We start from the raw sequence: 12,636 nt of genomic DNA, 5'->3' as shown, positions 1-12,636 counted from the left end.
TGCGGCGCCGGCACACCAGGTTCTAGTCCCAGTTGGGGCGCCGGATTCTATCCCGGTTGCCCCTCTTCCAGGCCAGCTCTCTGCTATGGCCCGGGAAGGCAGTGGAGGATGGCCCAAGTGCTGGGTCCTGCACCCGCATGGGAGACCAGGAGAAGCACCTGGCTCCTGGCTTCGGATCAGCACGATGCGCCAGCCGCAGCGGCCATTGGAGGGTGAACCAACGGCAAAAAGGAAGACCTTTCTCTGTCTCTCTCTCTCACTATCCACTCTGCCTGTCAAAGAAAAAAAAATACTTTTAACAACTACAATTCTAATATTAGATGCATTCTCTTTAAAACCAAGAGCCGAGACAAAGATATTTACTCTGACTTGTATTTAACACTACTGCAGTAATTCCTGGCCAGGCCAGAGGACACAAAATGAAACAAAAGACATCAGGAGCAGAAAGGAAAAACTCAAACTATGGTTGTGCACATATTAAGTAATTGCTACACAGAGAACCATTCAGCACTTACAAATCGTGAGAACTGCTCAGTGTTTAAGAGGTAGGTAAAGTCAATAAACAAAACCACTTGCATTTATTTATGCAAACAATTCAAAAGTATAATTTAAACAAGATTTTTGAATAACAACAAAAACCAAGCTATCTAGAAATAACGAATACAGATGTGGAAGACCGGTATGGAAGGAATTACAACGTAAGATGTCAGTTCGGCTGAATCTGATCCATAGATTTTGCACAGTTCCCGTCAGACTTCCAGTGGAATTTTCAAGGAGATGGACAATTCTAAAATGTGTATGGGATAGTAAAAGCTCCAGACAAGAGTCAAAATATGCCCCAAACCAATGTATGGAGCCATGCTTACAGTGAAGCAGGCTACCCCAGAACTTGCCACACCCCAACGCACATTAGAAAGCCACTTCGAGTCTGGCTGCTCTTCTTCCATACAGCTCCCTGCTAGCCTGCCTGAGAAATCAGTGGAAAGTCCAAGCACCTGGGCCCCTGCTACCCACGTGGGACACCTGGATGGAGCTCACATTCCTGGCTTCAGCCTGGCCCAGCACTGGCTGTTGTGGCCATTTAGCGAGTGAGGCAGAGGATGAAAGTCCTCTTTCTCTGTCACTTTGTCTTTTAAGTAAAAAAAAAAAAAATACATCTTTAAAAAACTAGAATATATGATGACTTGAGCTATTAGATAGTCAGATTTCAGGACTTACACAGCTATAATAATTTAAACAGTATGGTATTGATCCAGGCAAATAAAATTAACCACTGCAATAGAACAGCAAGAACAGAAGCGCGCGCACACACACACACTCACACACACTGATATACACACACTGAGAAATGGACAAGCCATGCAGACAGTGCTGTATTGGTAATTACTTCCTCATAAATTTAAAAACAAAAGCATAATTGAATTTCTACTTGATGGAAAACAGATTACACAGCTTTAATAAATGAAGGAGAAAGGCTTGAGATAAGTGAAAAGAAATATTTAAGTAATATAAGAAAAGGGAAATCACAAAGGAACTGATTACTGAATTTCATTATTTTACAAAAGCCACCATAAACATGGTGAAAAGATAGGCCACAAATTAAAAGAAAGTATTTTTTAATACAGTGTATTATCCAGAATTTATGAATCAACTCTAAAAGACCACCCTATGGGAAAATGGATTGCATATTTCACAAAGTAGGAAATGCCAGTGGCAAAGAAAATTTGAAAAAAAAAAAAAAAAGAAAGTAACATTCATCCTTCTTTTTTTGGTAGCAACACAGATGGCAGTGGCATAAAGCAAAAAACAAGAAAAATCTCCATGCTGAGCGAAGTGGATGCACGCACTGCAGTATACCCACGTGACAAAGCACCACACACAGCATGCGGAGGTAGTTACAACCTCCACAAGCATGTGCTGATCTCGATGAACTGCATTGTGCTGAAGCAAAAGCAAGCACACAGGAACAGCTTGGCTCAGGGCACAAGATGCATGAACCCCGAGGTGGGGGAGTGCAGCCTCCACAGAGAAGGGCAGGAAGGAGCCCAGGCCGGCCTCCCCAGCCTGGTAAAGGCCCAGCCCTGGACCTGGGACATGAGCCTCTTGCATTTCCTTAGTTCCACTTCTTCTTTTGGACATATCAACTACTCCAGAATTCTATTTTAAATATGGCCCTCACACTAAAACACTCATAGAGAATTATCTCTTAAAAAAAAAAAAGTACCGTGAAGACAAGACTTGTCTTCCTTTTCACACACCTGTTTTCACCACCCCCTTTAAAATTCCACCGGAGCATGGCAGGGCAATTCACTCCCTCCGACGTTTCCTCTGATGCACGAGGATAATGCTGCCCACGCATCAGCAGGCAGTACGCACAGGCATATTACATACTCACATCCTGCAGGCGCTGACAGCAAATTACCCCAGGGTCTCAACTCACCTAATGTCAGCCTGTGCAGCAAGCAGCAACTCACTTCTTGAATCTTCTCACTAACAGGGAAGGCTTTCATGGCTTCCACCACAATATTGTAACACCTGACATTGCCACTCATGAGCACTTCCACGTTGTTGCCTGCATTTAAAGAAACCATGCTCATCAATGAGGTCATCACTGTCATCATTGTCTCCAATCTGCACACAAACACATCTCACGGAGACTGTAGATACATGGCCACATAATACAGGTATGTTTCCAAAGTTAAATAGAATTTGTCTACTAGCTATAAAAATACTAAGTTTTTTGTAATAGTTTGGATACTAGTATAAAGAGATGAAGACTCACCTTTGGCATTGAGGAAAAATCCCTTTATTTCCTGTTTCTTGGCTTAAAACGTAAGACCAAAAATGGAAAACTCAGGGGTTGGCATTGTGGTATAGTGGGAAAAGCTGCTTGCAAAGCCAACATCTCACAGGGGCACTGGTTTCGGTCCCAGCTGCTCACTTCCCTGCTAACAAGCCCAGGGAAGCAGCAGAAGCCAGCTCAAGTGCTTGGGCCCCTGCACCAACGTGGGAGACCCAGATGAAGCTCCCAGCTCCTGGCTTTGGCCCAGTCGAGCCCCAGCCCAGTCACTTTTGCCATTTGGGGATGCACCAGCAGATGGAAGATCTTGCTGTGTGTGTGTCTGGGTGTGCGTGTGTCCCCCTTCTGACACAAAGGGTATGATGTGCTGTAGGTTGAAAAACAAACACTCAACAAGAATCGGGGTTTGACACTGTGGATTTCTGGATTTTTAGCTGCTACTTTCCTTGACCTTTGCATTATGAATCAACCTATTTTAACTGGAGTTATGTCAGACGTGGGTGGAAAACAATGAGTTCCCAAAACAGCCAGCCCAAAGTAAATGAATAAATGAATCGGCACAGCCAAGGCAAAGTATGAAGAGCACCATCCATGTGCTGCAGGGGTGACTCAGAGAGATGGTGCAGCACCGCCATCCCTTCCTGCTCAGCCCCACCCACTTCCCAGGGTTCACTCTCACACACATGCCAAACATGACTTCACACCGCGAAGAAGGGGGCACGGGTTGCCACCCTGCCCCACACACATCTCCCAGCTTCAGAACACAGCATGGATTCCCACGTCTGAAACCACATACACATACATGTTACAAGCCTGCACAGATTTCAAACAAAGATTTGCACCAAAACAAACTTATCTTCCTAAAGTCTCCTCAGGCATATGATATATGACTTACACATAAAATACAGATGAATAGGTAGAGATGCTGTCGATGGCTTTATAACACCTGTTACAGAGCGGGTAATTATTCTGCATTCTTCACATGATTTACTCATTTAATCCTCAAAACCACTTCACATGGGTGAAGGTGAAAATATTACTATGGAAGCGCTAATGCACCCAAGTAACGCAGGAAGTATAAACTGTTAATGTACACCTACACACCACATTGGAACATGTGGCATTATTTAACTGATTTACAACCACGGGTAGCACATATGGCAAAATAATTTATTTTTTTGTGAAAAAAATGGCTAAGTTTTAAAGTACCACTAAAATGCTAACCAAGAATCAACAACAAAATTTAAACTCTTTCATGTGGCTTTTGGGGCCCTTCTTTGCCTCATGCTACATCTCCAGCCACATTCACTGACTTTCACCAAGCCCTTCCCCTACCTGCACCAAAGAAACACAAGCAGATCCTTGAAGATGTGCAAACACATACACTCACACCTGCACACACACATGCACCATCACACACATGCCATCACGAACACACACACACATCCCCAAGTGCAAACTCCTAAATCCATTTACTGAGCTCCTTGTGTCCCTTCGAATCTCCTAAGCTCTCTTGCCCTAGCATGTTTTTGCTCACAGTGACCACTGCCTGGACACAACCTCCATGCCCACCTCACCTCCCTACACACAAAGCTTTCCTCATCACTCAGGTCTCTGCCAGGAGACCACGCCTCCCTCCCTCTACGCTCTCATCACACTAGGCACTTCTGCCACACTTGCCTTAGGACATGCGGTAATCACCCATGTACCGATGTGTATGCCTCAGCCTACGAATAGCTTTGAAAAGCCCAGAACGCATTTGATTTTCCACTACTGCTTCCCCATCACTAAGCCCAGAATCTCAATAAATACAAATTAATTGAATGAATGAATGAATGAGTTTAGCATCTACAAATTTTTAAATTAAAAAAACTCATAGCACACTCAAAAGGGAGGCATAATGTTATTTTTCAGCTACAGGAGAATAAGTCACAGATACAGGCTACTTACACGGAATTGCCAGGGAATGCAAACAGTGCAGGACATGGAGAACTATCTCCTCCTCATCTTTAAAATGTTTTAATGCACTCAGCAATATCATATAATCTTTGTTCTCGACAAATTCAGTCAGTTGTTCCTCAGAGACTAAAAGATTAAAGACAAAAATACCGAATATACTTAAAGATGATATCGAAGTTTAATTACGCAGTAATATTTGTGATAGCTGTAAGAGATAAAATGCATACAATAGATTTGAATAAAATATCTTCTACAAAAGCTCTTTCAAAGAACTTTCTAGCAAGAAAACCAACTATTGGGATTTAAGTAACGTTGTTTTTGGCCTATAATAGTCACTCTACTTTTGAAGAGTTAAGTTTGAGTCACCGAACAGTTCTCATAAAAACCAAATCATTTACAGTTTCAGTGGGGAGACTGTGGAGAAACTCAAGGGCAGGGGCTAACTATGTGAGCCTAAGAGTTGGGAATGTAGCAAATGGTGAGTAATTCAACTTTGAAAAACTCTGTCTTAATAATTTTCCATCAGACATCAAAAACTGTCATCAACTTTCATAATTAAACTCTTGTGACCAAGCCAAATTTTACATTTGGAGTCATTTTACTGGGCAGGAACCTCAAAAACATGAATACCAATTTGGGTTACATGCCCTTAGAATCGCCTCCCCCACAGGCAGAAAAGGCAGCAGCCCTCTTTGATCGACACTGGTGTTTTCTTGGCTTTTGTCTGTTTTTGGTTTTTCAGTTTCATTCCAAGGCATCCACATACAATACAGCTAAACTGCTCAGATTCTAGCAAATGAGGTACATCACGGAATTTCTCACTTTATCCAGGAGTTTCGAAAGCATACTTCCACATTTTTAAAAATGAACTTAATAGTTGCTCCTGAATCTAGGGAGAACTCAAAACTCCCAGAAAAAGAAGAGATTTTTTCCGCTAGATCTGTAGCCACAATTTGCAGCTCTGATGATTGTTCCTCCCATATTTCTCTTGTTGATAAGTCACAGACAGCGCTCACTGTGCTGGCAAGAGAGATGTGGGTCCTCCTGCTCCCGTAAAAATGTGTTCCTAGGCTGGAACACACAGCCTCATACTTGATTCTGCCCCATCTTATCAATGCTGGGTTACAAGATACCACATTTATAGAGGAGAGCCTGGAAGACACTAAGTTCTTCCATTCCTGACCCACAGTAAACTCTTCTCCTCCAAGTCTAATCACCCAAGAGCTGGGCCCAGGGCCTGCTGTCCTGACTGCTGGCACAGTCACCTCACAGGAACACACCTCGTATTCCCACCCTGCATCCACTGAACGCATCCACGTGAAGATTTCCGCATCTCCCACAAGACGGATTCACTACTGAGCTTACTTTTTGCGAGAAACTTGGTAAATGTGATATTTACCTCTTCTCTCTGCCAAACGGCAAAGATCTAGATTCCTAACATTTTCCCTTTACCCATTTTCTCATCCATTTTTCCTCTAATATTTTAACTATTGCCTACTTACAGTCCTTCTGGAACAATAATAATAATAACAACCTGGTTCCTGGAGCTGCCAGCAATGAGAATGGCAAACAGGTATCAACTATGGGGCACACACAAGTCACTCCTATCCAAACCCCTAGCACAGCTGGATCTCACTGTGTAGCAAAGGAACTCTCCAAAGAGGGAGATAACTGAACCTTAGGATAAGCTGGCTGTGTGCCCCAGCAAGCTGCTCCCGCCTCTGTCCCGTTTCCCCACTGAGACTCCAAGTCCAGAACGATATGCCAGTCTCTCTTATCAACCTCAGGCCGTCCTGCGGAACACATTAGTTTTCTTCCCAGCAGACACTATGTCTGCTTCCTGGTCCTTGACATGGAGCCCCTAGCAATTTCTAAAATCACAGGTCTTGACTCAACATCATAAACCCAACTTAACTAGGCTTGGCTTCATGGTGTATTCTCTCTTCATATCCACACAATCTCGTTTTCCAAGTTAACCTTAGGCCTTGCTAAGGAGTGGAAGCAGTCTACTATAACTGCATGATGAGTAACCCACAAATGAAATTCACTCCACAAAAACGAGGATACTTCTGAATTAATGCTCTCTCTTAATAGTAAACAGTATGACTTCAGATTTTTTTTCTTCCTGGTATTACATTGTGCTTAAATTCTTTGCTATACATATTTCAAAATGAAGAATCTCACATCTGTAAATACCTCTCTCAAACAGCACATGCAGAGCTTTGCACCCAAGCTTCTGGATCTCATCGTTGGCTGGGAAGGTGCGCATGGCATCGAAAATCAACAGGAAAATATCGCTTTCTTCCTCCAGTATCAGCAAAGTGATTTTACCTGTTTGGAAAGGAAGCAGAACACATCCTTAGGAAGCAGCTGCTTTAACAATGAATGTGGGGAGTTTTACATGGAGGTTATGTACAGTGGACTTTTCGTTTTGGTAAACCACTGAATGTCCCCAGCTGTCAGCTCTTTCAAGCTCGAAGGTCCCTATGAAAAAAACTCCCAGCCCATCCTACTAGGACACCTGAGTGCCAATCGATTCTCCTAGCCCTACAGTCCCAATCGATTCTCCTAGCCCTACAGTCCCAATCGATTCTCCTAGCCCTACAGTCCTGAGACACATTTCCATCTGCTTCTGAGACAGTCTCACCCGAAACTCCATGGGCACTGCATGCCAGCCTAGCTCCACTCGCTGTCTTCATTCTTCATCAAAGACACCATCATCTGAGAGTCATCTTCTCTCTTCCATCCCCTCTCTCTTCTCATTCCCTGTCCCACCAGGCAATTAACTCATTACCAAGTCCATCAGGTGTGCTCCCAAACAGCTCAGAACTCCTTTCCACCAAGCACCCTCCGCTGTGTCATCAGAGCCTCATCATCTCTCACCTACAAAGTGAGTACTGCTTCATCGCTCTGCTTGGCACAAATCTTAACCCCACTAGTGTATGTCCTGGATTACTCTGCTAAAACGCAATGTGACCCTGTGAGTCCCTTGCTGGTATATCCTATGGCCTTTTCCAATTCTATTATGTGACAAACTAGATCCTTTACGAACTGACTACATGTATCTCATCAGCCCCATGTCTTTCCACATATAGTCTCTGCCCCAAATATGCTAAACTCCTTGCTCAGCACTACATGTGTTTTTGGATATCCCTGTGCATGTGCCCTAAATGCTAGGAAACCCATTTCCCTTTGCTACATCAGGAGCAGCCCAATGCCATAATTCATGAAATAACAGTAATGACATCTGTTCTGTTCATCAGCCTAACAGCATTAGCATACGAGCAGCAGTACTAGCAAATATTTAGCACATCACGTGCACCTAGTTAACCCCAACCATAATCCCATGAATGGGGTGCAACCCTCATTTTAGGGGTTATAAAACTGAGGAAGATCAAACGACCCAACTAACGTTGCCATGGTTCAACAACCAATAAGAGGCTGAGTTGCATTAAATTTAGTCAATTTATGAGGTGGGGTTTGCCTTGTGCTTCAGATGCCCTTTGGGATATCATCTGTGTCCCATATCACAGTGCCTGGGTTCAACACCTGGTTCTGGCTCCTGGCTACAGTTTCCTGCTTATGCAGATCTTAGCATGCAGCAGGTGATGTCTCAAGCAATTGGGTCCCTGCAATTCACGTGGGAGACCTGGATTGCATTGGGCCCCTGGCTAGTACAGGTATTTGGAGAGGGAATCAGGGCATGAGTTTTCTGTATCATCTCTCTGTTTCTCTCTGTTCACGTATCTGCATGTTTCTCTTCACCATCATCATCATCATGGCAGTTCATGTGCACACTTGGAACTCCCACAAGTGAATTTTGCTGGTTTTTCCTCTGTGCTTCTGATGGTATTCTTCATTTCTGTATTATAACACTTTTCTCATTAAATTTCAATTATTTCTCTAAATGCTTCTATCTGTTGTACCATCCATTTCAGGAGCTACTCATCACATGTAGCTATTTAGACTCAAATTCAAATTCATCAAAACAAAATTGTAATTCAGTTTCTCACATTTCAAGTGTCCAGAGCCCCACGTGGCTATGAGCCACGCCACCACATGACAGACACATGGCATTTCCATCACTGCCACAGTCACAAGGCAGTGTACTGCATGGTGACCTTCTGCACCTGTAGGAATCACCTGTCCTAAATTCTTCAGCATCCAGTTAACAGTAAGTGCCAAGTAACTACTAAATCAATGAATTCATAGGCAGGCCATAAAAATGATTCACAAATTAACCTCTAATAAGCATCTACAATGACTTTTGAAACACATGTGAGACTTTCATAATGGCTCAAAACCCTAACTACTTACTACGTGGGCAAAATCAAATTAACTTTTTGAAACACATGTTTCCTGCATGCTACTGGCTTCTGTATATTCCAATGTGGAGACATTTTTCGGATCCATAAACCCTTATATTCCTGTCCATTGCCAACTGGAGAAGACACCAAAACAGAACAAAAAGTCCCCAAGGCTAAGACCCAAATAAATCCTGGTTGAGACTAGCTTATTCTGGCCATGAGTGCCTTAGTCACAGGCTGCTGCAGTCAAGTGGTGAGCACTGTCTGGGCTGTCCCCTCCATCCTCCTCTCTCTCTCTCTCCTGCAGGGTCTTCATTAGCAGGGCCAGTGAGGCCCCCACAAGTCTCCCTGGCCACACCTCAGCCTCCCTTGTGCAGGGCTGCAGGTCTCTGCGCTGGCCCTCTTGATCTAAAACACCCTCCCCACCTTGCTGTTTCAAGATTAGCCATGCTGCTCAGAACCTCCCCACCCTCAAGTGTCCACCACCACAGTGATGGCTCAACTGTCCCACCACATCCAGAATCTGTGCTTTCTGGTCCCCTGGCCTCCGGGCAGCAGGTGACCTGGGGCACCACTCAGTGGCTGAGGCAGTAGCACTGCACTTCAGTCCTTGTCACCCAGCAAACTCAAATGCAAGATCCATTTCACTGGGTGTTTTGAGGATTTTCTTTTTAAAAGCCTGGGAAGCATTTTACATGGGAAGCCTGTAACCTACCAAGTACAAAAGCAGTGATTCTGAGAGGACAATTACAGCCACCCCAAGACAACTATCACAGAAAACATCCTATAGATGCACATGGACATTATGAGTGGCAAGGACATGAAGGGTCGCAAAGCAGGTGGGGAGGCGCACTGTGTGCCCAACACTGCAAGCGAAGCCACACAGCCGGGGCCAGAAACACTGGGAGTAAGATCAGAGATGAAAGAAGATGCAAACAGAATTTGCGAAGTCACCTATATATAGGTGACATTATGCTACGACCCTGAAAACACTTAAAATGCATGTAATACATGGTTTCAGATTTTTTAAAACTTTTGTCAACCTGAAAAATGCACGTGTGCATTACCTGAAGTCAGGAGGAGGTCCAAGGCCTTCAGTCCCACCATCAACAGGTTCACACTGGCACTGTGGACTGAGAGCATTCGAAGAATCAGCCTGCAGCGAGAAAGAGAAACCAACAAAGGACAACACACACTCCACGTATGCTCATCTCGACCTGGCTTCTTACTCACCTATGGCTGTATTAGTCTCATTGCATTTAGTCATGTGGCTTTCCCTTCCCATAAACCTGAACCACACTTACAAAAATTAATGGAGAACACTAATTCACTTGATTGCGGTACATATTTCATGACTTATACATACATGAAATCATCAAGTTGAATATTTTAACTATAGGTAATTTTCAATTGTTAACTATACATCAATGAAGTTGGAAAAAAACAAAATAAGGAACTAAGAGTTTTCAAAACTCGTAAGTACAGCTTTTTTCCCCTCTAAGTATTCAAATCCCATTATTAACTATTCTTAACCAACTCTATAACCAAAGCACCATGAACAGTTACACACATCCACAGAACAAGCTCATTTTTCATGCAATGGAAACTTATGAATTGTTATGTTTGTTTATATATGAAACAAAAGATTTTATATATTTAGAAACATGATGTAAGCTTGTGTCTATAAATGATGAATTCATTTGGACATGTTCATAATTTATTACCACCACTGTTTCAAAGACAAAGTAATAATATTCTATGTCACCAAGTGAACCTAGGGGCAGGCATCCAGCCTGGCCATTAAGACGCTGCAGGAGACACCCACAGCCCAGCTCCCATTGCCTGGTCCTGAGTCCCGACTCCACTCCAGATTCAGATTTCCTGCTCGTGTGCACCTGGAGAGGCAGTAGATGAGGGTGCGGGTGGTAGGATCCCTGCCAGCCACATGGGAGATGTGAACCAAGTTCCAGCTCCTGGTTTTGGCCCAGGCCCTCTCAGGGCATTTGAGGATGGAAGCTTCTCTCTCCCTTCCCCTCTCTAATTAAATTCAAAAAGAATGTGAACTTAGTATAGCTAGAGTACTTAATTAGTTCAAATCTACAAGATTTTAAGCCTTCATTATCAATCTAAAAATCTGACCTTTAGTCTGTTCCCACCCAGCGTTGTCCGACCTAACTTTCTTGGGAGGAGGCCAAGCTGATGGCATCCACAGCTTTCTCTAAATTTGAGACACCTGCCCCAAGGCCCACAGTGGACAAAGTGAGGAGGAAGGGACCCCTTCCTTCATTCTCTGCCAAGTCCCTCACAACTTCCTCTGCCCCACCTTTCCCTGTGCCTTGAATACAACACAAAGTGTTTTGTGATACATCTTTGCTGGAAATGATCTAAGGCACTACACCAGAGAGCTGTGTGTCTGTCTTGCCCACAATTTCACTGCTTCTGGGAGAGGGTAGGGGGGTTCACCGTGTCTTTCTCTGTGGTGAAGAAAAGCCACACGAGGCATAAAGATAACACAACTGAAGACCGAAGGTGTTTTCTAAATGGGAAGAAACAAAGTTATCGAAGCGTGATTTTCCGAGGACATGTTCTTCTTCAGAAAATCTGTTCTTAGTGAATTTGGACTTAGGAAGTGGCCTCATCTCAGAGTGTGATGCTGCACACAGCAAAGCAGACCTGCTGGACCAGCCATCAGCACCTGCTGCGCCGGGCTCAGAGCCACCATGGAAACTCGCTGAACAGATACGCAGGAATCTATGCAAACGTGCTTTGCACAGGCAGTCAAGCGTGAACTTGTAAATGACCAGTTTCCTCATTTCTTTTTAAGAACCAGCACTTTGTATCAGTTTCTGCTACTCAGAAGCACACAACACCTCTTGGTCTGAATTCATAGGTACTCATCAAAAACTACAACTTAACTCATGATGGAACTATACGAGTCTAGTGTTGAAACATCATCACCTGAAATGTTGCCACAAGCGCTGCTTTCCTAATTCAAAATTCTGAGTTTAAAGCATGCTGTAGATGTCAATCATTGGTTCAAGGAAACATATCTATTTTAAGGGTTTTCACCAGAGTGGCTTTCCACAACCAGTCTATCAAGGAGAGGGCTGCCCTACACACGAATGCACAAGGCAGTTCATTTCATGCACCCCCTCATACTCACTGGTGGACTCCGAGGACCTCCCAATCACTGCCAACATCCTGGGGCCCCATCAAGCTTTGCATAGTGTCTGGACAGACTTCTATCAGTTTGCACAGAAGTGACCAGCCCACCTGGAAGAAAGGCAACTGTTGACTTTTTTTAAAAGGACATAACAGAATGTGTTTAATCAAACATTTCTATTTATTTTATTTCTATTTCTTTTCATTTTAAAAGAAAATGATACTGTGAACCAAATGCAGGCCATATACTTAGATACATATTTTATGAGTCATACTAGAAGGTCACAAAACTATCTCATTTTCTGAAAGAGGAAGAAAAGAAACATGTCTATTACCTAAATAAATAAAATAAATGACAAGCATAGCAGGATTACTGGGATTAAGTGCAAGAGTGGCACTCTTATTACT

At 43.5% G+C, this 12,636-nt stretch overlaps 1 protein-coding gene across 1 annotated transcript in view; it reads right to left on the bottom strand.

The window, feature by feature from the left end:
- LRRK2 (leucine rich repeat kinase 2) overlaps positions 1 to 12,636 on the bottom strand; it is a 158,744-nt gene that overhangs the window by 141,656 nt on the left and 4,452 nt on the right. The window contains exons 3-7 of the mRNA XM_062195073.1: positions 12,230 to 12,339; positions 10,134 to 10,222; positions 6,956 to 7,090; positions 4,751 to 4,885; positions 2,441 to 2,572 (exon numbers count right to left, since the gene is read on the bottom strand). Of these exons, the coding sequence (XP_062051057.1) occupies positions 2,441 to 2,572; positions 4,751 to 4,885; positions 6,956 to 7,090; positions 10,134 to 10,222; positions 12,230 to 12,339 (601 nt within the window). The remainder of the gene's footprint in view (positions 1 to 2,440; positions 2,573 to 4,750; positions 4,886 to 6,955; positions 7,091 to 10,133; positions 10,223 to 12,229; positions 12,340 to 12,636) is intronic.

The sequence above is a fragment of the Lepus europaeus genome, chromosome 6 (genome assembly GCF_033115175.1).
Source record: "Lepus europaeus isolate LE1 chromosome 6, mLepTim1.pri, whole genome shotgun sequence".
NCBI lineage: Eukaryota > Metazoa > Chordata > Mammalia > Lagomorpha > Leporidae > Lepus > Lepus europaeus.
This window is presented reverse-complemented; position numbering and strand designations above follow the sequence as displayed.